The following is a 22,832-nucleotide window of genomic DNA, read 5'->3' as shown; positions in this document are numbered from 1 at the left end:
GAGGTGGTTAGCCTAGCGTAGCTTAAAGACTGGCGGCATGGGGAAACAGCTTGCCTGACTCTGTGCAAACATACACCTATTAACACCTCTGAAGCTCACTCATTAACATGCTGTTTCTACTTTGTTTATTTCAACAGAGACAGAAGTGTAAAAATTACAAATTGTGGTTTTAGATAGTGTTTTTGTGCTGTTTCTCTGCAAAGACCTGCTGGATGTAGTGATAGTGGAGAGCTTCCCAGAGTCTTGATGTCACAGTAGGGTTGCCAGGTTTGATACCTTCATAACTTTGCCACTGCTGGAAAGTAACTAAGTACATTTACCCAAGAACTATACTTAACTTTAACTTGAATATTTCCATTTTAAGCAATCATATTCTTCTACTCCACTACATTTTTAACTTCAGTTACTAGTTACGTTCAGATTATCATTGTACATAACCTTCCTGTCCACTGAAAACCATGTATCTCCAAACATGTTGATTTTAAATGTAAATGTTTCTGATAAACTCAAACATGAGATGTTCTTTTATGGGTTAAGAAAATTATCCTACTTGTTAAGATAAATAAACTATTTAAAAACACCCCAAGATGTTTTACTGAGCTCATGAATTTTAGAGATGTGGTTAACTAATGCAGCAGTAATATTAATCCAAAAACATCATATAGGCTACAATAGTAAAACACTGAATGAGGCCATTTTACAGCATAAAAATTACTTTTTCTTTTAATATATTAAGTACCTTTTTGCTTCTAATACTTTTACTTTAGTATGTTTTTGAATGCATTGCTGTTATTGTAGTGGAGTATTTTCACAGTGTGGTTTGAGTACTTCAGTAACAGATCTCAGTACTTCATCCTCCACTGTACAGACCTCTAACTCTGATCATATCTAGAATCCTGCAATGTAGCCACAAATGCTGCACAGAAGTGCTTGGACTGGAGCAGACTGGGTGGCAGTGGGGGCTCAGAGTTTATCTTTACCTTAACGCCTCCCAGCAACTTAATCTGGCACTGGTCCTGCCTCACATCCATGAGCACAACTCTGCCTGCGTTGGGACCTTTGCTTGGAAGCGAACCCTGACCTCTGACCTCCTAGAAAAGGAAAAGGAATCAAGTGAAGAGCCACTGAAAAAAAATGCCTTGCGCATGAGGCAAGTCACATGACCAACAGACTCAACGGTGTATGACTGAACATGTTTGCCACAGTATTTACAGTTTGACTTGCGGATTATGGGTAGAGCAGAATGTAGCAAAGATGATGCTGACACCTAGTGTTGTGTCAGAGCAGTAAATGAAGTGCTGTGGATTCGTGCTTTTCTTTTGTTGGAGGCACTTGGACAGTGGTATTAAATACTTTCTACAAAAGCCCTGACAAGAGTGTTTTGATGCTTTGCTTCTGAAAGCACTTCATACTTTATGGAGTTTATCCACGCTCCTCGTGTGTCTCCTGTCACCATCATGCGTGTCACCGTCATGCGTGATGTCCTGACTTTCAGTAAAAACTCGTGTACCCGTCATTCCTTCGGCAGCAGCAGTGTAAACACCACACCTCTCATCCTCTCAGCTGTTTGCGCGCGGAGCTTCCTCCTCACCTCTCTGGCCGCCCCGCCCCTATGCGCTCGCGCCTCCCATTCAACAACGCTCCGCTTCTGCGTGTGTGTTCTCTGTAGATGTCGTCCATCCTAATCTCTGCCTTTTAAAGCGAATTCAAACAAACTTTCAGAAAAAGTGCTCCAAACATGGCTTACACGACTGCGGGTGGGACTAAGAAGAAGGTCTGCTACTACTATGACGGTATGGGACATCCTGAGTGTCTGAATGAGGAGCCCAAACTGAGGCATCTGGCAGGCTAACGGTAGCCGCTTAGCTAGCCTGTTTAGCTGGTGCTGCTGGTGAATGAATGCTGTTTAACCTAAGCTAGCTAACCAGCAGCTTGCTGCTAACGTTACATCGCTTGAATGGCCTCCATGGTGCTAACTAATGTCGCCCTAACCACTGCTTCGAAAAGCGTCTAGCTAATTTTATATACGCCGTATGTAAAGCGAGTAAGTGTAAATAATGACATAAGGTGAGGATAAATTAATGTTTAAGATGTTCTAATTAGCTAGACCTGGGTGTATTTAACACTGTAATCCCAACACTCATTATCATCATTGTTTGAGTCATAAATGCAGCCGTGGGCCAGGCTTTGTGGACGGAGTTGTTCATTGTTGATCTGGAAGAAAATATAAAAATGATGACAAACTTTAACGAGTCAACAAAGCGAAATATGCAAGTATTTCACGTTCAGTGTGCTCAGGCCTGTGGTTACTCAGTGGACTGAGTGGGTTCAGATGAGTTTCACAGGAGAGGAAACAGTCCTGACCCTCAGAGAGCAGCCATGGCCTCTCAGCGGAATCACTTATTTTTCAGGTCAGCACATCAGGTCAATCAGGACATGATTAGTCATAGTATCTGCTGAGATGGCTTTCCTTTTAATTTACAATGGAGGTTTGCCATGGCCTGGCTTGCTGTGTTTAGCTTGTGAATACAGTTGTCTGTACACCTCAATGTGGACCGAACTGTCCTTGAGACCATAGACCTGTGAAAACTTGTATGATGTATTTCTGATTTTGAAATCCTAACATGTTTGGTCGGTTGTTGAAAGTAGTTCCTAAATACTGGAGTCCACAGGGATTATCACTTATCAGAAAACAGTTCCCTTATACCAATATCCCCGAGCAGGGAGGCACATCAGGAGGAGCTGTCATTGTAGTGTGTCTGTATACAGTATGTGTCTGTTTAACATGCTTGTATTTGAGAGTTCATGAAATATTACAAGAGAATCAATAACAGTGGTAAAAAACAACATTTTAAGAAACTACTGTAGAGGCTCTACAACCCAATTTAGGCAAATAATGGTCAGAATCAGGAATAATGAGCACGGACATCAACAATTATTAGTACTCATGATGACAAAGGCGCAATGATAATAATGTGTACAATGGTTTTATTGACAATAGTAATCATGCTTCACTATCAGCACCATCAATTACAAAAAGGCGGGAAAATAGAATAGAAGAAAAAAATTATAATACTAAATCAAGGCTGTTTTGATCTACCAACATTTCCTCAAAACGCCTCAGTAATTGCAATTACTAAGCCTTTTTTTAAAAAAAGGAAACCACATATTGGTGCCTGTTTATAAGGATTTATGTCTTAAGTGGAAACCAGTCAGTGTAGGGCTGAGAACCACAGACATGGAGGGAAAGTCATAAAGTATTGAGAAACGGACTAAAGCATAGTTGGTTTGGGTCTCTTCATGGGATTTGACAAAAAGAAAAATGCCAAATAATGGCAACCTTTAAGATCACCACCATGTGGAAACGTAAAGGATGTAGAATTATTCAGATATTTGGATCTATAAATTATGTGATGCATCTTCAGCTGTGTTTGGATACACAGTGGAATGAATGCACTTAATGTCGTTCTACATCCTTCTATGGCTGCTTTCTTTAGCATGTATATGTTATTAATGATCCAATTACAGACCATCAAAGTGCTCATTAGCAACAGGGCTCATTAGCACTGGGATATATAAATTAATACAATGTCAATATTGTTATATGAAGCTAGATAGCTTCAGGGATTGTGATAATTTTCTTCTCTATTGGTTTTATCAGCCCTCCTCCTTAGAACATGACATATACATATGCTTTTTCTCATGAATGTGATCTTTAACTGGTTATGATTCCCTTTGCAGGTGACATAGGAAATTATTACTATGGACAAGGGCATCCCATGAAACCACATCGAATCCGGATGACTCACAACCTGCTTCTGAACTATGGACTGTACAGAAAAATGGAGATCTATGTATGGTTCTAACCACGACATTATTTGATAATGTCCTTAATGATATGTTGATAAAATGTGAATTTGAGCTGCTTTGTTTTGTGTTTCAGAGACCACACAAAGCCACAGCAGAGGAGATGACAAAATATCACAGTGATGACTACATCAAGTTCCTCCGGTCCATAAGGCCAGACAACATGTCCGAGTTCAGCAAGCAGATGCAGCGCTGTAAGTAGTGTGCAGGCTCCATGTGCAGGGTTCTCACTAGGGCTGCAAGTGACACTTATTTTCAATATCAATTCATTTGTTGATTATTTCTGAGTTGATTCATTGTTCAAGAGCTGAAGATCTTCTGTATATTTTGTTTTGTGTCACATCCACTCCGAAATCTTAATGTATTCAGTTTACAATGAAAGATAAACATGGAAAAGCAGCAAATTGTCACATTGGAGAAGCTGGAAGTAGTGAGTTTTGTCATTTTTACTTGAGGAATGATTTAAACAATTGTTAGATTATCAAAATCACATTGCACGTTTGCTTTGTGGTAAATAATCAGACCAACACATCTCAATGTCAGAGTGAAGCCAGAGTTTGCAAGGAAAGAGTTTTTAGTCAGACTGAATATGATCTCAAGCTGGATACATGTTTGACCCAGCATGGTCTGCATCGAGTTGAAGTTAGAGTCAGATAGAAGCTCTGCCTCACTGTCTGCTCCTCAAACACATCCTGTGGCTAAATCCACCTTGTCATCAGCTGAAAAACAGCACAGCAAACCGCACCACAACTCGACACTCACAACAAGCTGTTCTTTGTGTTCTTTCTGTTCATGTGATCACATCACTAACTGATCCATCATTGTAATCTTGCAGTCAACGTTGGAGAGGACTGTCCCGTGTTCGATGGCTTGTTTGAGTTCTGCCAACTCTCCGCAGGGGGCTCTGCTGGTAAGTTAGAAGAAAGTAGATGTATAGAAAATTGATAGACTTTATTGTGAGGAAATTATATAACTAAATGTTAAGTACACACACACAGATAACGTTTTTGATCGCGAGCTGAATAGCTTAAAGAGCGTGATGTCCGTCTGTCTCTCTGTCCCCCCAACTCTTTGGTCTGTGCTATGTGAATAGATATTTACCAGATTTGTGGCATTTCAGGATCAGTAGGCACCAGATAAGAGGTGCGGTACATTCCTCTTTGACAGGTCACCTGACCGTCACAGGGCTAACACACACATACAGAAAAACACATTCACACTCACATGTGTCTGGACTGTGGAAGAAACCCAGTGGAACACATAGAACTCCTGACTATATTCCATCCTGTGCTCAGAGAAGATGTCAAGGCCATGACCATATTTCACATACTGGGTTTTTTAGCAGAGACAGCACACTACAATAAAGATTACTAAACCATATTTTTACTGCTAGACTCATGGTTTTTTGTTATATCAAAGATCCTTTAATAGAATGACACATTTTACAATGTTTCTGTAGTTAATCAAATGAGTGTAACATCATTATAACAGGGTCATTATTTAGAATATTCATGCTGCTTCTAAATCCCTGTTCACGGCAAAGTGGAGGGCTGAACAGTGTTTCCTCTGATTTTTTTCAGCAGCGGGGGCAGGCTCTCTGGGGAGCCGTGGCGGCGTAAACAAATGACACTTGACTGCAGATTTTACTTTTACAACCTTTTTATTGAATGGCCAGTTGAAATTGCCTTTTAAAGGCTGAATGTAAAAATAAAAGACAAATAAATAAATAAAACAATAAAATTAAATACATAAAGATAAAAACAATAAATAATAATTTCTTGATGGGGCTGTAGAACCAGTGGCAAAGTTTGCACCCAGGCTCAGAACAATTAATTTTTCTGTTTTTTTTATAGAAGAGCTCTCAGGCTCAGAGGCTGCACCATTGCTCTCCTGCTCCTTCCTTCCTGCTCCTCCTCCTCGGCTCTCCCCCTACTGTACTCTGCTCTCCTTCACTTTGTTCCACTGCTCCTCCCTGTCTAATGTTACTTGTCTTATACGATTACATAAAACATTAACATTAGATAATTTACACTCACATCACGTCTGATTACAAGTGTGGACACAATTTTTTACCTAACCATCATCATTTATGAGTCAGTAAAAGGCTAATGATACCTGACTGGCGTCATCTTCATCAGCTGTCTTTCTCTTCCTAGAGAAATATTTGAACAAGCTCATCTGAAGCAGTTACATCATGGCGTGTAGATATTAGCTTAATACTATTAATTAGTTTACTCACATTGGCGACACTGAGTTGGCACCGGCCCCAATTAACTAAGCTACTGATACGTTACGTAACGTTAGCTGACCATCAATATTTGCAAATGTCTATTTAACTTGTAAAATCTATTATGAGTTATCTTAAGCTAATAAGTCTACCTTTTCTCTGGTAAGTCGCTGCCTTACTTTCCAATACGACACTCCGCTGACTCTCTGACCTGGTGCCTGGTGCTTGACGTGATGTCACTTTCAAGGCCGCGCTCTCGCGAGTAATTAATGTCAGACTCTGCTGTGAAGCTGGAGGCATGCAGCTGTGGTGTATTTGCGACAATTAAAAAAAAAAAAATAAAAAATTGAAAGGAGCGGCGGCTAGGGTTTAGGAATGGCGGCCCGCCACTCCTAAATGAATGTAGAGGAAACACTGCTGAAGTAGTGTGAACAGCAGGAATGCATGAGCACACCGTGTGTGTGTCGCTATCAGTAAAAGGATGTCATTACCATGCTTTTGAAATCAGTCTTTTGTAAACAAATTTCTACATAAATTAGTAAAACTGCAAACAGAATCATTTCTGGCATCTTCATCATGACTGTGTGGGTGTGATGTCCTCAGTTTGATTGACAGCTTTGCAGTATTGGCAAGTTAGATTGTGATTCAGATGAATCCTCATTGGTGCATGGAAGTACATTTTCCCAACCTGCCAATCCTGCCAACTTCAAGCTCATGAGAATGAACCACTTGTAACTTTGGAAAGAAAAAAAACACTGTTCAGCCTCCCTCGTACTGTGAGTGATGGGGTCCTTCATCACTCATAGTAAGAAGCGGGTTCAGAAAAATGTTTAACAGGGCCTTTCACGAAGGAAGCATTATTGATTGGCTTGCTGGCTGTTATGACTCCTTTTGGAGTAATAGCCTGATGTGATGACACATACTCTTATGAAAAGAAGTCAGTCTTCACTGAACTACTTGCCAGTTTCAGTGTCTAGAAGACGTTACCTTGGAATACTTTGGTACAGTGGATTCAAGCCAACAAGTGTTGTAGCGTCCCACATTTGTGCATTTATGACAACCATAACCTGAACCACCAGTGTGTCAGAGCCAGATGAGAATGCATGACATCAGGCCACCTGTCAGCCAAACTGTACACTACCTGATTTTTAAGGCCTGTTGGGAAATGAGTAAAGCTCTGGCCCTGTTAGATCTGTCTGTATTTATTAAAAACTGTCAAATGTCTCTAAACCAAATGTGTGTTATCTGTTGTGCACAGCTGGCTCAGTGAAATTAAACCGACAGCAGACTGACATTGCGGTGAACTGGGCTGGAGGACTTCACCACGCAAAGAAGTCTGAAGCCTCGGGATTCTGCTACGTTAATGACATCGTGCTGGCCATCTTAGAGCTGCTCAAGTGAGTTTCACCATCAGTGTGAGAAATTGTGTCCATCTGCATCCTTAAATGATAACAAGCACAAGAACGTTCTTCATCACAGCAGAAGTAAAGCCTCAGTGTCGTTATTTACACATTGTTTCTCTGGAAAATGCAGCATTGAGCGAACGGCCTGTTGTTTGGATTTATCCCAGCTCTGCCTGTGTGCCTCTCTCCCAGGTACCACCAGAGGGTGCTGTACATCGACATCGACATCCACCATGGGGACGGAGTGGAGGAGGCCTTCTACACCACAGACAGGGTCATGACTGTGTCCTTCCATAAATACGGGGAGTACTTCCCTGGAACTGGAGACCTCAGGGTGAGCCTCTACCTTTGAATCCTTTCCTCTCTCACACTTGATATGAATATTCAGAGAATTGAGTGATGAATCTGTCTCTGTCTGCTTCTCATTGTCTCTCTCTGTATTTAGGATATTGGAGCTGGAAAAGGCAAATATTATGCTGTCAACTTCCCGCTGCGTGATGGAATTGATGATGAGTCATATGAGCAAATCTTCAAGCCGGTGAGTACAGCACTGGAATCATGATCAGAAGTGGACACACTGCAAGTGTTTGTCCAGATCCACAAGATCTGATCCCGTCTTCAATCATGAAACACAGTGCTACCATATTTGCTCCGAAGATGACTTGAGCCTCACATTTTTATAGCTGAATGAATTGGATTGACTTGTATTGCACGTTATTCTAGTATTTACAGCTGCACTCAACAATGTCTTTATTTAAGGATTGATAAAATAACTGTGTTTAAGGGATCATTGTAAGTTCAACTGTGCAGTTCTCTTCAGCTCTACAGAGAGTTAAACATTCAGTTTAACATTTAGCAGCTAAAGAGCCAGGTATTTTTCACAGGAGTTGGTGGAAATCAAATCAGAACTGAAAGAGACTGAATAGTCATCAGGTGGCCAGAAACATGACACCACAGCATGATAGTTCTTCATCAGTTGTTTTCGACCATGATACAGGAATGAAAAAGATCCCCATAAGTGATAGACAGCATTTGAATAGTAGATATTAAAATATTAAATATATTAGATACATATCAGTTGAGGGGATTGTCTCCTTGTCAGACCTGGCACAGGTGCGTTCAGTGGGACGTCAGGCAGTTGACAGGTGGATGCTTCACACCATCTGTGAACACTTGTGAGTGTGACTTTGTGCTGTGGCCCTGCAGGTGATGGCCAAGGTGATGGAGATGTACCAGCCCAGTGCTGTGGTTCTTCAGTGTGGCGCAGACTCTCTCTCAGGAGACCGCCTCGGCTGCTTCAACCTCACCATCCGCGGTACAGACACACACACTAGATACTAAATGAGTGATGAGCGGGAGTCACAGCCCGTGATGGAAGTGTTACATTGTGCCTCTTGTTTGTGCCAGGCCATGCCAAGTGTGTGGAGTACATGAAGTCCTTTAACCTCCCACTGCTCATGCTGGGCGGAGGGGGATACACTATCCGCAACGTGGCCCGCTGCTGGACCTATGAGACCGCTGTTGCTCTGGACACGGACATCCCCGATGGTTTGTCTCAATATGGATGGATGTGATGGATGTGTAGGATGTGTTCTGATAGGCAGTCGAGGATAATGATAGGCCAGAGCAGCAGGTCGCAGCCTTTTTGACCTCTGAACCTTACAGCAAACCTCCCTGTTCCCACCTCCATTTCAGCCTTCCTTCACAGGCGAAATGAACTGTTCAACACTTCACTTTCAGTTTATTTCATTATAAGTCAAGTCTAAGAAATTCCTCTGTTGATGTCACATAAGTGCTCCAGAGTTTTATGGCAGAACAATATTGAAAGGCAGTTTCTGAAGGCATAAAACTGCATTGAAATCACTGATAAATTCTTAAAATGCTTATTAATATTTCAGATGTTTCATATTCTATCTGCCGCATACACAAGCACAGCATGTGTAGATCTGATGCAACATATAACTGACTCCTTTGTGTCCTCATTTAACAGTGAGAGGCACCAAATGGGCATCAGCTCAGATCTGAAACACTGAAACTAGAAACTAAAAGGTTTAAATGACTGCGGCGCCTCTCTTGCTTCATCTCCCTCCCTCTTTGATGGGGGAATGGAAGGTGGAGGTGACGGGGTATCCGCAGGTCGGTTGCTTCACCTCTGCAGAGGGACAGCCTGATTGCTACCTTTCCTTGCAGCCAGCTGAGTCAGCAGACCGTCTCTTCCACGGAGTGTGTGTAACATAAAGAGAGGGGATGTAATCACAGCCTGTCGAATGGGCCAGCAGTTCTCTTAATGGAATTTCGGGACATTAACTGACCTCCCCACTCATTCCAATCCATCTGTCCCTCAGTGAGGATCAGTGTAGGTTAGAAAGCCTCAGTAAATCACATTAACGGGTGTGTTATCACTGCTTTTTCATTCCAAACGACTCATAATTTGACAGTTTGTCATATCTGCTGTGCATAAATCTGTTCCACCTGTGTTCATCTTGGCTCAGTTTGCTTACGTTTCTCAATGACGTTTCTGTTGCAGAACTGCCGTACAACGACTACTTTGAATACTTTGGGCCTGACTTCAAGCTGCACATCAGCCCCTCCAACATGACCAACCAGAACACACACGAGTACATGGACAAGATCAAGTATGTGTCGTCAGTTAACTGTTTCTTAGAAAGCATTCGGGATGATTGTTATTATTACAGACGATTTTGCAAACATGTTTTGATTGTAATCTTGAGTTTTAAATGCGGGCTTTTCTCCTCAGTTATGCTCTGAGTGGCCTGTTATTATCAGATTTTTTTTTTTGATGTTCAAACATATTTTGGGTGAGAAAATTCAGTCTTCACCTTGGAATTTTAACTTCAGCTCTACTTGCTAGCTTTTTCCGGAGCTTTCAACTAAATCTCACAGTGTTGTTCAGCAGATGTCGTTTGCTCAGTATGAGAAAGCACATTGAGACATACTCAGCTCTAGTTCTGGATATCAATGTTCCTGTGTGGCTCGATATGTCGTTGTTCAGGCAGCGTCTGTTTGAGAACCTGCGGATGCTGCCTCATGCTCCTGGAGTGCAGATGCAGGCCATCCCAGAGGACGCCGTCCCAGATGACACTGTGGACGAGGACACAGAGGATCCTGACAAACGCCTGTCCAGTAAGGCCGCTGTTGCTTTGTGTTCATTTCCTGTCACCTTCAACTTTGTCACTTTGTCAGTCATGTGTTTATGCCTATGCCTTATGTTGAAGCATGTACTGTTTGCATTGTGAATGATCTGTCTTTACAGAAACAATGTTCCTCTTAGCATAGCCCAGTGAGCTGATGTGCCTGATACCTCAAGTAGAAAAAACAGCAATAACAATAAGAGTGACCATATCCAATATGAGCCTTTTCTTCCAACTAAGGCTCAAAGTGTCTCATCAGCCTGGTTTTTATATCCTGACATTCTACTTCTCCATTCATAGACATAGTTACTGTGTGTTGAATAGTTGTGGAGGTGAAAAACTCTTTTGGTTAGCTAAAGTCCCCAGAGTTTTTCTCTAGCAGCGCCATGTTTTTGATTTTGACTTCACAGCTGTTGGATGGATTGTCGTGAAATTTTGTAATTTGATTTTTAGTACTCATTAAGAGAATGCTGGCATGCTAACACACTATTCTAAGATGGTGAACATAATAAACCATATACCTGCTTAGCATCAGCATGATAGCATTTAGCTCAAAGAAGTACTGAGCCAAAATACAGGCTCACAGCAGCACTAGCGTGGCTGTAGACTCTTCATCTTGTTTCCATACAAACTGTCCTACAACATGGAAAGTGCAGTGCCACTGACATGCTGACTGATGGCATAGCTAGCTGATCTTACGTCAGTGGTGACAGTTCCGTTCCTTTCAGATCATTCTGTGAAGTCCTTTTCTTAAGCAGACACAATTCGTGTCTGTCTTTGGCTTGTCCCCCCATAACATCATTAAGCAGAGTGTGTTGTGTGATTGCAGTCCGTGCCACAGATAAGAGGATAGCCTGCGATGAAGAGTTCTCAGACTCTGAGGATGAGGGCGAAGGAGGCAGGAAAAACGTGGCCAATCACAAGAAGGGTGCAAAAAGGCCCAGAGTCGACGAAGACAAGAAGGAAGGAGAGGAGAAGAAAACTGGTGGGTATTTTCAACATGGACACTGAGGGATTATGTCACAGAAAGGACTGCTGTTGAGTTTGTTTTTATCAATGATTCTTTGTTTTTGTCCTCTATCCTGTCACAGAGATAAAAGAGGAAGAGAAGGCAAAGGACAGCAGTGCAGAGAAGACCGACTCAAAAAGGTGAGAAGCCTCTCTGTCAGTGTTTGGCCAATCAATAGTCTTTTATATCTCTGTATTTACTCTTTTCCTCACTTCCTCTTCGGGCTGAGTTCACAGGGTCTGAATGCTGTTTTCAGGTCAGTTTAGGTCTGAGTTCAAACCTGACTGGCAGTGCAGGTCCATTTCCCAATGTGTCAGTCACTGCTCAGCACTTCCTGAGCTTTTTGCGACCTACAGACGTGTTTAATTGCAGAATGACTCTGTATGCCTCACCTGCACCTTTTCACCGAGACCTTCAAATACACCTCCAGCTGAGATCAGCTCTCGTTTTTGTTTGGCAGTGTGAAGACCGAGCAGACCAGCAGTGCCTGAATTGTTCTCCTCATCCACACACACCACTCCACGGTGCTGTCCTCCCTCAAGGATCTAGATCTTCACTGAATCCCAGCCAGAAGCATTATATTTATTATGACTCCATTTTCTACTTGTAAAATCTCTTGTGAATCGTCCCTTGGTGTAGCGTGTCAGTGGACTTCTTAACTCCACCACTTGAATTTGCCATACTATGTCCTTTGATACCCTCTGAAGCGTTTTGTTCCGATGTGCTTGATCTTCTGAAGGAAACCTGGGCTTTCTTGTTTTTAGGAAACTGTGGGTAAACCGGTAGATGAACTTACAATGATTTCATGTTTAAATTTTAATATTTTGCATTTGTCAATAAAGTTTTTTATACTACTTCCTTGTGACGTGCACGACTTGAAATTAAATACTCTTTTGAGGATTGCGTAATGACACTGCACGGCCACAGGGAGGCGCTCTAAGCCAATAGATATCTTGAGCGAGGCGGCACGGATGGAGTATGTTTGTGGAAAGCACGCCAGAGTGGATCGATTTGGTGGTATACCGTGGCTCTTAACAAGCCTTAATGCACTGTAAAACTCAATATAAGCTCCTTCTAAGATGATTAGTTTATTCTGGTGAATTCGGCGCCAGAAAGCCTAACGAGGAAGACTGAAACGTAATTAAAAAGCCATTTATCCGACAGAAAGCTCCTCACTGCCGCCGTCCACCATCAGCGGTTTGATGGAAACCGACCTCAGGGAACAGCAGGCGGCCCACGAGTTGAGTTGAAACTGTCCTTCGACTGTGTCTTAGTACGTTTAAGGTATGCCGAATTGAAAAGTATCCCCTAATCTTTGGCAAATGTCCACATATTAAGCTCTTTCGGGATTTTTGCCGTCGTAGGTCTTAAGCGAAATTTGAGCGTCAGAGTTTTGAATGGAATTTGTCCTGTGTAGGAAGCAGCCGCACCAAAGGTTTCGACAGATTGCACCTGAGAGGGGACATGCGTGAACTGACAGGTGAGCTAACTACTTGAAAAGCTAAGAACCTTTCATTGTAGTCATTTGTTAATTATTGCTTCTCCATGCAGAGATTCATGCTAAACCATCCTGGAAGGACAACCATCAGCCATGACTGGGGAAGGATGAGGTAGATTTAAGATGTTGATGCTGAGGGAAACGGAAATGGTGCAAGGTGAGTTCAGGAACTGGGATGTCTTTGCCCAAACTTCTGCCTTCATTCTACTGTTGATGGGGTGAATTTGAAACCTTCACTGCAGGCCATGAATCCTTATCTTCCTCTTTCTGATCAGGATCAGCACTTGGTCGTGGATTTAAAATGTGGTAACTTGAGTAGACTGGCAGTACAAGTTTTAAGCCTCCAAGCAAATCTTCAAGTGGAAACATTTCAATGTCTGACTTTGCATGCAAAGGTTTATTGATGTACAGGTCTGAGGTTAGAATCTGATCACTGTGCAGCTTTGACAACTTATTTGCATTTGACAGTCATTGTGTATGGCTGCTGTGTGTTCGACCCATCAGGTTTTATGTGTTTGTCAACATGAAATTGAGTTTTACCGTCTTCCAATGAAACATTTGTAAATATCCGAAATTCAGGTTGAAAACAGGCCGTGGTAGAGTCTTAGCAGGTTATTTAACTTCCTCTTTTGAAACCTGTTATCACTGACAATGAGTCATGGTTGTCAACAGATGAGATGCTGACAGTAGTAAGAGGCTGGCAGTGATTGCAGTGAGCTCAAATCAAAGTGAAGGTGCTGAAAGGAGTATAGAGGGCCCTCATGTTAGGAGGGCCCACAAAGATGCTAGAATGTGTAGCTGTGGATTTGGGGAGGGACCCATGGAGAATGCCTCTGTACTGGTTCCAGAATTTTGTGCTGCACCCCTGCATAGATTAAATCCTGTGTGTGGGACGACTTCCATTTCCTGTTTCAGTGCATTGTCTGACCCCGGTGGGCTCGCAGGTCAGACCTCCACCCTGATAAACTTTGACTGTGCAGATATGCTCAGCTGGCCAAGAGAAACACTGAGGCGCTGTGTTTGGGAGTGGATAAGTCATTATTGTGCCTTGTTTTCGACAGTTTTACTACAAACTGCAGCCTCACTCTCACACACACTTCACAATGTGTCATTGCTTTCTCCATGTTTATTTATTACCCACATTAGAAGCGTGACATCACATCCTTTGCAGGGCTGCTTTCGTTGTACAGAAGACGTCTGTGACCATACCTTGAAACCCACTTTGCTGACACTGCATGTGAATGTTTGTGAACATCAGACATAGCTGAGGGTGTTGTGTGGAATGGAGCCAGCTTTGGTCAGGTGTGACAAACTGCTGCTTTTAGTCACCTTTTCTTCAAAAACAATCTTGGCACTAAATCACTGCAGTTTTTCCAAATCTGTGGGACAGATATGTAACGTCACCATGACACACCAGACCACATGCTATCGTGTGCCTTTTTCTTTTCTCTGGGTCTGTTTTTTCTGATTTGGGCTCCTTCGTTGAAGGGAAATCTCAATGCTGGAGCATACCGTCAGATTTCAGACAGCAGTGTTCTTCTAACCTTGTGTCGACACTTTGTGGTTGTGTGCTTTTCTGTTTCAACATGACAAGCATGAAGTCAGGTCCAGAAAGAAATGGTTTTCTCAGTCTGGGTCGTAAGAACTTGACTGACCTGTAGCACCTTTGGGATGGCATTGGGAGTAAATCCCTGCAGCCGGGCTGTTACAACAGCAGATTAATGTCCATTGTTCTTAAAAAGGCGTGCTCAACAATCACAGACTGCTGTAATTCTCAGATGTCCACTTACTTTTGGCCATATAGTGACCTTTTATCCAGCCTCTGTTCTGTTACTCATTATCCCATTTCAGAACCAATGTTATACCCTGAGCTTTGCCTTGAAGCCACAGAGCTGCTCCAGTTCAAACAGACTATGCGGGACGTCCGCGGATCAGTCAGAATGACACTCTACACACAAATAACGACAGATGCAGCTCAAATTTTATTCACATTTATTTTTGCTTTTAGTGTGCTCACAGAAAATTAGAACACCTTAAGCAGAGGAGTTTAATAGCAATTTTTTTGTAAGCAAAGTTACATTCCACCTCTAAGTCAAACTGGTCAAAGCTTCTCCAGTATTTACAAAAGGGAAAGAAGAGAGAGAGAGACAAGATGCTACACAAACATTTGCATCTGATAGATTCCTTAAATTTTGTCAAAGACCACTGAAAAAGCATTGCCTGCTGTAATCAAAAAACATACCACAGTATATAAACAGTTAACCATTCCACTTATCACAGCTTGGTTTTTGAGTTCAAAATTGCTTAAGAAGGTCTTTCGGGATGACTTTTTGTGTGTTGTTATCTTACAAAAATGAGCGGGTGGAAAAAGAGCTGCAAACTTCATGTGCTTCTTGAGATCAAGATTTCATTTTGTACAATAATCACAGTTAAAAACACCCCGCCTATACATACTTACATTTTTATCAAGGTCATAAAACCAACAATAAACAATAAAGCCTATACAACTTGTATTTCTACTGAATCACTGACTGGTACAGCTAATGAGAAGTGAAAAGCTCCTATGAGTTTATATGTCTTCCTAAAAACCTAACTCTGGGATGTCTTGTCGTATTTTAAAAAGGACTTAGTGTTGTAAACCGTATGGTGTATATAGATGTTGGTCTCATAGTTTTTTAGACTACTCTTTTCATAATAGTCTGTGGCACATTTCCCAGGCCCCTTCCTTCCCTCCCCCCGGCCCCCCCTGTACTCACCTCCCCCCCCCTTCATTTACAGCTCAACCCCGTCTCCTTCATACCATGGGCATGTCCATACCATTTTGTTTACATTTTGTATAAAAATTCAAAAGAAAAAAAAAAAACCCTTAATACTGATGAAAAAATATATTGGCAGAGTGTGGATGTATTTAATCTGTCGTACATGTTGAAGCCACCCACCTCCCCAGCCCGTTGGAATGGAAGTAACAATGGACCGAGATGGGTTTTGTGTAAGGGGGGAATGGAAACCAAAAATAAAAAATAAAGAAAAGCTTTAAAATATCCCTGGTTGTAGACAAGTTCCTCAAAGCCAGGACCTGGCGTCACTCCAACATACAAACAGGGAAATGTTTTTTGATTATCTTTTTTTCTCCTTTTTTTCAAATTTCTTCCTCTTTCAGAACTTATTCGGCAGCCTCTGCAGCTGCAGCCGGAGCCTCCGCTGACGCTGCTTCCTGTGAGGCCGGGGCGGCCTCCTCTGTTTTGGGCGCCTCCTCGGCCGGCTTCTCCTCTGCCTTTGGCTCCTCTGCGGGCGCGGCCTCCTTGGCCTCCTCAGCGGGTTTCTCTGCTGGTGCTGCTGGTGCTGCTTCTGCTGCCTCTGGCTTGGCCTCTACCTCCTCCTTGGCCTTCTCTGCGGCAGGTGCGGCCTCCCCCTCGGCAGGCTTGGCCTCCTCACTAGCGGCCGCTGCCTCCTCTGTGCCCTCAGCCTTGGCCTCCTCTGTGGATGCTGCCGCAGCCGCCTCCTCGCTCTCGGCTCCCTCTCCTGTCTCCTTTTTGGTCTTCTTGAAGGAAAAGCCGCTGAGCTTGAACGACTTCTTAAAGGAGAACCGCTTCTTCTTCTTCTTTGGGGTTTCATTGCTGGTGGAAGGCGTGGCGCCGTCCTCTGCCTTCGCCACCTCTCCCTCAGCAGGAGCAGGAGATGCTGCCTCTACCTTCTCCTCTGCATCTGCAGCCTCCTTCTCAGCGGGGGCAGCCTCAGCCTTCTCGGCCTCCTCCTTGGGGCTCTCCTCGGCCGTGGCGCTGCCATTGGCCTGCACGTCCTCTGCAGGAGAGGCATCCCCATTCACTTTAACATGGCCGTTTTCCTAAAAAGAGACACACTGGCTGTTAATGCCATGTAAAGAGCTGGCATGATTTCAAGACACAAGCCGGACAGTGCCGCTGATGGACACCAGGGGCAGCAGACACCATCAAATCAGCACTGACAAAAGCAGACTCTCACATCAGCCTAGACCCGGTTTCTACTTTAAACCTCTGAGAGACTTTGCATGGAACTGATCAAATACAAAATAACAGTCATGCTCTAGACTTCAAAAAAAAAGCAAAAAAAAAAAAGCAACATGTTTCCTGGTGTTTTCGCCCAGGATTCATTCATATCGTGAGCGAGAGTGAGCGCAGTGGCTCAACTGGATCGCAAGGGGTCGGTACCTAATCGCTCCAGCAGCGGAGCGCCAAAGCAAAGCAGCTGCTCATTAAAACAGCAGATGCTCATTAGCAGCAGCACATCACGGAGAACACAGTTCAGATACATTTCCTAAAAATGCACAAAATGTAAACGGGGTTCTGAATTATACAGACTATTTCCAAAATCCAAACTAAAGAGGAGCGGCTGGACACTGCACAAGCCTCCCTCTCTGTCTGTGTCTCCGGGGCGCACCGCTGGCTCCGAGCCGCTGCCTCCCCTCCTGTGTGATAGCAGACTGCCATCTCCACTTTCTACTTGAGCATCTGTAACAAAAGGAGTGGTGCTCCGAGCGCCCACAGCCTTTGTTGGCGTCGTGCATCTTGTCTTATTCAGCAATTTCTTAATTGTGCTGAGAGGCGACTTCATTCAAAGCCAAAGCGGTTCATTATTGTCCTGGAATTATATTTGGGAGTAAATTTTCCAATCAGCCATGCAACACATGGCTTCATTCAAATCCTACAACTCAAAGTGATTTTATCAATAAAACATCCAAACAAATTGGCTTCCTCCTCACAAATAACGGCTTATTATGTCGAATAGTCTTTACATATCCGCTAAATAAAGCGTCCCGTTTTCCATGAAAAAACTGAAATCTCAAATGATCAACTGTTGCTCACAAACTATGATCAATTCACAATTAAAAACAAGTCTTTCCATTTAGTTTCAAGTCCCGCAGCGGATCTCCATTCAATCTATCCACAATTACGCACGGATTGCGCCCTCAGAGCGCAGCCCCTCCAGAACGACCAGATTCTCCCCTGATGGATGTGAAGAGCTGGATGTTAAAATATCATTTACCTGTCCATTGGTCTTGGTGGGTGAAGCAGCAGCCTCTCCGGGCTTTTCTGCCGCGGTTTCAGCCTTTGCAGCTGTCTTGGACAATTGCGCTCCCATGCTTTTCGCTCCAACAAAGAAACTCAACCGATCCAAAAAACGAACAAAGACCCACAAGCCTCTTTGTTGAAACTCAAAGCTCTTCGCTGCTGTCTCCCTCTCTCTGCACAGAGGAAAAAGTTCACTGGGAAAATGAAAAGCAAAGTCCAGTTAAAGTGAGGAGGATTTTTCTAAATAGGAGGAAAAAGCTGGCAGGTAAGGAGAAGTAATAAAATCCCAGATTGGTGGCCGTGTCGCTGTAGACAGGCTGCAAAATGGAGAAATTTCCCTTGTTGCTAATAAGATGCGGAGTCCAACGCCCAAGTGAGGAGATGAATGGGCGCTCCGAGCGATGACGGCACCGCACTCACATTTAACCAATCACAGCCTCCGCTCAGAGCGTGGGCGGGGTTTGGGAAAGGGAGTGAACAATAGATTGTAGCGCTGCGTTTAAGGTGTGTAGGAATAATGATTTAAGAAAATTGGCAATATTTAATTAAATCACTGGGATAAGATCTTACCAAACCAAGAGGTATTTTTTAAATGTTTGCTTTTAAATGGGAAAGCTCATTAGCCAATCAAAAAGAATAAATAGGAAGGTTTTAAAAACATACAAATGTTTTATTTTTTCCATCTTTTGCGTGATTAATGTATGCTAATCATATTTAGCTAAAGGTCCACTTACTAGTTTTCTTAAGCTATATATCAAAGACTGACTTTCGCAGCTAATAATCAACATTTAAACATTTTTTTTTTTTTTTAGGATTTAGGGGTCTCCAAAATTCAAATACATCAGTTGAATGAATGTTATTTTTGGTATTTGTATTGGATATATAGTTTGTCATCGTTCAGTCTTTTTGGTAGTATTGTCATGTAAGGTTTTCCAGACGTTTTAAAAAGACATTTTGTTACACAAGTTTTGGATCAGGTCAGAAATTTGGGACCCAATTCCAAATCTGATCCGTGGAAGTCCTCTCCGAACCGTAACATGCACCCGAGGACAGTCAGACTGGAGCAGATTACACTTAAGGATAAATTCACCATTTCCCAAAATGCAGTGGACACAAACAGACGCATGGTGCATCACTTGATCAGAGCTGATGTACATATCTTCCATTTTTTTAAAGTGTGCTTTGAATGCAGCACTGAAGACTGTACTGTCAACTTGTGGCCACAAATTTTCAATTTTATAAACCATATGTTGGAATTAAATTGTTGTTCTAGCCAGGATTATGACACAGATTTTTGTGCTCTCCTGAGGTTGAATAGAATATATTTACCTACCGCACCTGGATCAACTGATTTAATCACTTGTGATAACACTGTTGCAATTATTCACCTGGGCATGTTTTCCATAATGGCCATTTAGCGTCTACCATCTATGTCCACTTTTTCAAGTATCACTTGCTGTAAGATGTGATCATTTAAACCTAAAAATAGAAACAGTGAGGACAAATAAAACTTAAGAAACAGTTTGTGTGTGCGTGTGTGTGTGCGTGTGTGCGTGCAGAGGTGGTGGAGGGGTTGGGGGGTGGGAGCGTACTGGGTGCAGTCTTGTTTATGACCATGTGAGTTCAAACAGGTCCCTCAGCCCACATTTGCATTGCAAATCCTCTGACAGGCAGAGTGAACTATCCTCTGCAGCACTGAGACACAGAGCTAACACACCCAGCACAGAACAAACTGTGGTGGGCTTCCTGGAGTAGTTTCATTGCTGCTTCTAAATGTTTTCAAGTGCAATGCAAAGCAGCGCTGCCGGGGCCCCCCTCACCTGGGGTACAAGTACTATACTTGACCCAGTTTCTGTTAGTGACCCGTGTTTGTGTCCATCCACAGCCATGCATCCTCCCAGAGGGTCCATTAACAGGACACCAAAATCCTACTTGCCTTCTTTTAAATGAGCTGGATGAAATAACTGAAATTCCAGATAATGAAACACAACACCACAAATGGTGGTTTAAGAACTTTGCATAAGGTTTAACCAAAAAGAAAAAAAAAATGGAACTCAAGATCAACTGATGATTTGCTCATCCACTTTTTAGACTGAATGAACTCCATTTGCTGAGGACGGCCATGAGACGATGTTGAAAACTAATACATGGACCACAGGTTGTGTACATATGTATTGTTGTGTATCATCTCGTTGTTGGTATAAAAAATTCCTATCCGTTTTGGTAAATCATCAATCATTGAACAAACCTTTAAACAAAAGTGCCAAAACATTCAATTGGTGATGAAAATGGTGATGATAGTCATTTTGGTTCTGTTGGCCGGCCAGAACAAACAGTCTGAAGACATCACGTTGGGCTCTGGGAAATCGAGATGGGCATTTTTCTGACGTTTTATAGACAATTGATCAAATGTGACTGGAAAAACCCACAAAAACCACCTGTCAGCCTGTGGTTAATAGGACTGTCAAGCTGTGTTTCTGTGGAAAATTAACATTTACAGTACAGGGGAAACCCAGGGACTTGGAAACGATGTGAGGTTCATGCATGGGTCTCCTGAAAAATAACCCTGGGAAGAATTCTGTGAGACAATAACTGTAACTGTTACAAAGTATTTAAGTACGTTGCCTAAGTGGAAGTTGTGCATGTTTTTGGTTTTCTTTCTGTCTTTCACACATTTTTGTTGCTTTCCTTTTGCTATTTAGGTTTCTGATTCTGGACAAAATGCTCATATCTCAGTGTCTACTCACGAGCTTTTTCTGTGGCTTTCAGAGTCCTTTGTCAGTCTTTATCCGGGGATGGAGTTTACTCCAGTGAGGTTATGGAGTTTCACTGTCGGTTTTGCTCTCGCCGATCTGTTGAGTTTTGGAGCAGTTTTGTATTTTCTTTCAAGCTGAACTTGCTGCGCAGGCGATGCAGGTTTCAAAGAGAACATGTGGATAATGATTTATTGTTGTGCTAATTACAGGATATTCAGTTTCAGATGGAGAGGAACTTTTCTGCCTCTGAGCTGCTTAACAGGCTCTGTGATGCTGGGACACCTGGCTGTCATTACACAGTGATGGTGGTGAAATGCCAAGCACTAATTACTGAGAGGAAGATGGAGGATTTATCACTGAGACTCTTTCACAGACTGATATCGTAGCTCACATCCCCCTAACGTGACTGTTTTCAGTTTCTGCTTCTTTATACATTCTACTGCACTGCTTCACTACATTTCAGAGGTCAGTGGGTTCAGGCTGTGTGATGATACATAGAGTGAAATGATGAAAATGTAATTTTACCGTTGATATCTCTGCATATATTAGGTCACTGAGGGTAATTTTGCTTGTATGTTGCATGTATAATTTAAGATTTACAGGATTTGTGCATTAATATGATAAAGTACCTTGATTCATGGATTCATCAGGTACTTTATTCACTTGTTCATCCACAGAAAGGAAAGGCCAACTGGTTGTTTTATTCATATATTATAAGCACTCTTTTTACTCAGTTGATGACCATGATGAGTATTTACTTTGCAGGTTAAGATCTTACATATAAATCTGTATGTTTGTTTATATGTATTTTACATATAAACATCCTCTACCTCCACCAGCTACAGTATTAAAATGCTTATTAATGCATCATTAATGATAATCCTATGAAAGAGAGTAGTTAACAGCGGCTATTCTGCTGGATAACAAGTGCTTTCACTTTTGATTGTTAAAGTAAATATTGCTGGTAAGGTGTACGCTCTGCCTCCTTCTTCCTGATGAACCAACAGGTAAACAAACAGTTGTAGATGTTATCAGCAGGTCCTGCTGTCAGTGACATAATACCAATGATGTGTTGACAAAACGCACTCAGTTTGTTGTTGTCAGTTTGCCAACTGATGGCAGTTGTGAGTTAACACACCTGAAGGTGGATCGGCTGCAGGTGACTGTCACATGACCCACCGTCCAACCAAAACTCATCATTTACTGTTCAGAGTGTTGACTTCCAGTCTGAGAGGAGGACGTAGACACAGAGCAGCTTTACAGGCAACTGATGATTAACCAAAACGACATGTAAGGAGGGTACCATGCCAGAGCCTGGGTATCATCTGACACCTTTCAGTACAGGTGCTGATACGACACCTTGATTTTGCTTTTTGATCCCTTATTTGGATAGATGTAAACAAAACTCTCATTTCACAAAAGCAGCCAAACGCGTCACATATTAAATGTTGCCTGTACACAAGAAGTCACATAAAACATTCTGACATATGAAATTAAATCAGGAACCAAGATGACAAATCTGATCAGGTTTTTAATGGCAGCTTTTGGTATTAGGCAGTTATGGCTGGTGCAACCCATATTTTTGGCATTATGCACATGTATGAAGGCCACTGACGTGCCGTTTGTGATTGGGTATGAAGACAACTACATAAAACATGAGACAGATTGTTTGGATACTGTTAGGAGAAATCAGTAGCTACAACAAGGTGCAGTGATGCCCCTGGTGATGCAGTGGGAGTGAAATACAGAGAGATCACTTGGGTGAATAAGTGTTAGCCAATCACAATGCGAGATCAGAAGTGGCTTTTGGCACAGTCTCAAATTTGTAGGAGTGGGGTGTAGTTAGTCAGACTGGTGTATCTCCCTGGTGCT

General features: G+C 42.5%; 2 protein-coding genes and 1 long non-coding RNA gene across 3 annotated transcripts in view; 2 read left to right on the top strand and 1 right to left on the bottom strand.

Moving 5' to 3' along the window:
* Window positions 1-1,515: 1,515 nt before the first annotated feature.
* On the top strand, window positions 1,516-12,512 carry LOC143336622 (histone deacetylase 2). Its single transcript, XM_076756887.1, has 14 exons — window positions 1,516-1,793; window positions 3,742-3,854; window positions 3,944-4,061; window positions 4,703-4,777; window positions 7,353-7,491; window positions 7,690-7,831; window positions 7,943-8,035; window positions 8,704-8,812; window positions 8,905-9,045; window positions 10,025-10,133; window positions 10,511-10,641; window positions 11,479-11,634; window positions 11,741-11,798; window positions 12,119-12,512. The coding sequence occupies exons 1-14, from the start codon at window positions 1,739-1,741 to the stop codon at window positions 12,147-12,149; spliced, it is 1,470 nt and encodes a 489-aa protein (XP_076613002.1). The 5' UTR covers window positions 1,516-1,738; the 3' UTR covers window positions 12,150-12,512.
* Window positions 12,513-12,693: 181 nt separating this feature from the next.
* The window catches only part of LOC143336404 (uncharacterized), an 89,181-nt gene continuing 79,042 nt past the window's right edge, over window positions 12,694-22,832 (top strand). The window contains exons 1-3 of the long non-coding RNA XR_013078520.1: window positions 12,694-12,942; window positions 13,076-13,138; window positions 13,210-13,313. This is a non-coding gene — a long non-coding RNA (uncharacterized LOC143336404). The remainder of the gene's footprint in view (window positions 12,943-13,075; window positions 13,139-13,209; window positions 13,314-22,832) is intronic.
* LOC143336223 (myristoylated alanine-rich C-kinase substrate-like) lies at window positions 15,132-20,228 on the bottom strand. The gene is made up of 2 exons (XM_076756217.1): window positions 18,179-20,228; window positions 15,132-17,000 (listed from the first exon to the last, which is right to left on the bottom strand). Exons 1-2 carry the CDS (start codon window positions 18,272-18,274, stop codon window positions 16,320-16,322), a joined length of 777 nt encoding a protein of 258 aa, XP_076612332.1. The 5' UTR covers window positions 18,275-20,228; the 3' UTR covers window positions 15,132-16,319.

The sequence above is a fragment of the Chaetodon auriga genome, chromosome 18 (assembly GCF_051107435.1).
Source record: "Chaetodon auriga isolate fChaAug3 chromosome 18, fChaAug3.hap1, whole genome shotgun sequence".
Lineage (NCBI taxonomy): Eukaryota > Metazoa > Chordata > Actinopteri > Chaetodontiformes > Chaetodontidae > Chaetodon > Chaetodon auriga.
The sequence above is the reverse complement of the archived record's forward strand: the minus strand, read 5'-3'. Positions and strand labels throughout refer to the sequence as shown.

Bases quoted from the DNA above. Each gene is read 5' to 3' on its own strand.
- LOC143336622 (XM_076756887.1), top strand. From the start codon at position 1,739: ATGGCTTACACGACTGCGGGTGGGACTAAGAAGAAGGTCTGCTACTAC. The intron at 8,036-8,703 runs GTGAGTACAGCA...GTGGCCCTGCAG, and splicing joins ATGAGCAAATCTTCAAGCCG to GTGATGGCCAAGGTGATGGA. The intron at 11,635-11,740 runs GTGGGTATTTTC...ATCCTGTCACAG, and splicing joins AGGAGAGGAGAAGAAAACTG to AGATAAAAGAGGAAGAGAAG.
- LOC143336223 (XM_076756217.1), bottom strand. From the start codon at position 18,274: ATGGGAGCGCAATTGTCCAAGACAGCTGCAAAGGCTGAAACCGCGGCA. The intron at 17,001-18,178 runs GTAAATGATATT...GTCTCTTTTTAG, and splicing joins CCACCAAGACCAATGGACAG to GAAAACGGCCATGTTAAAGT.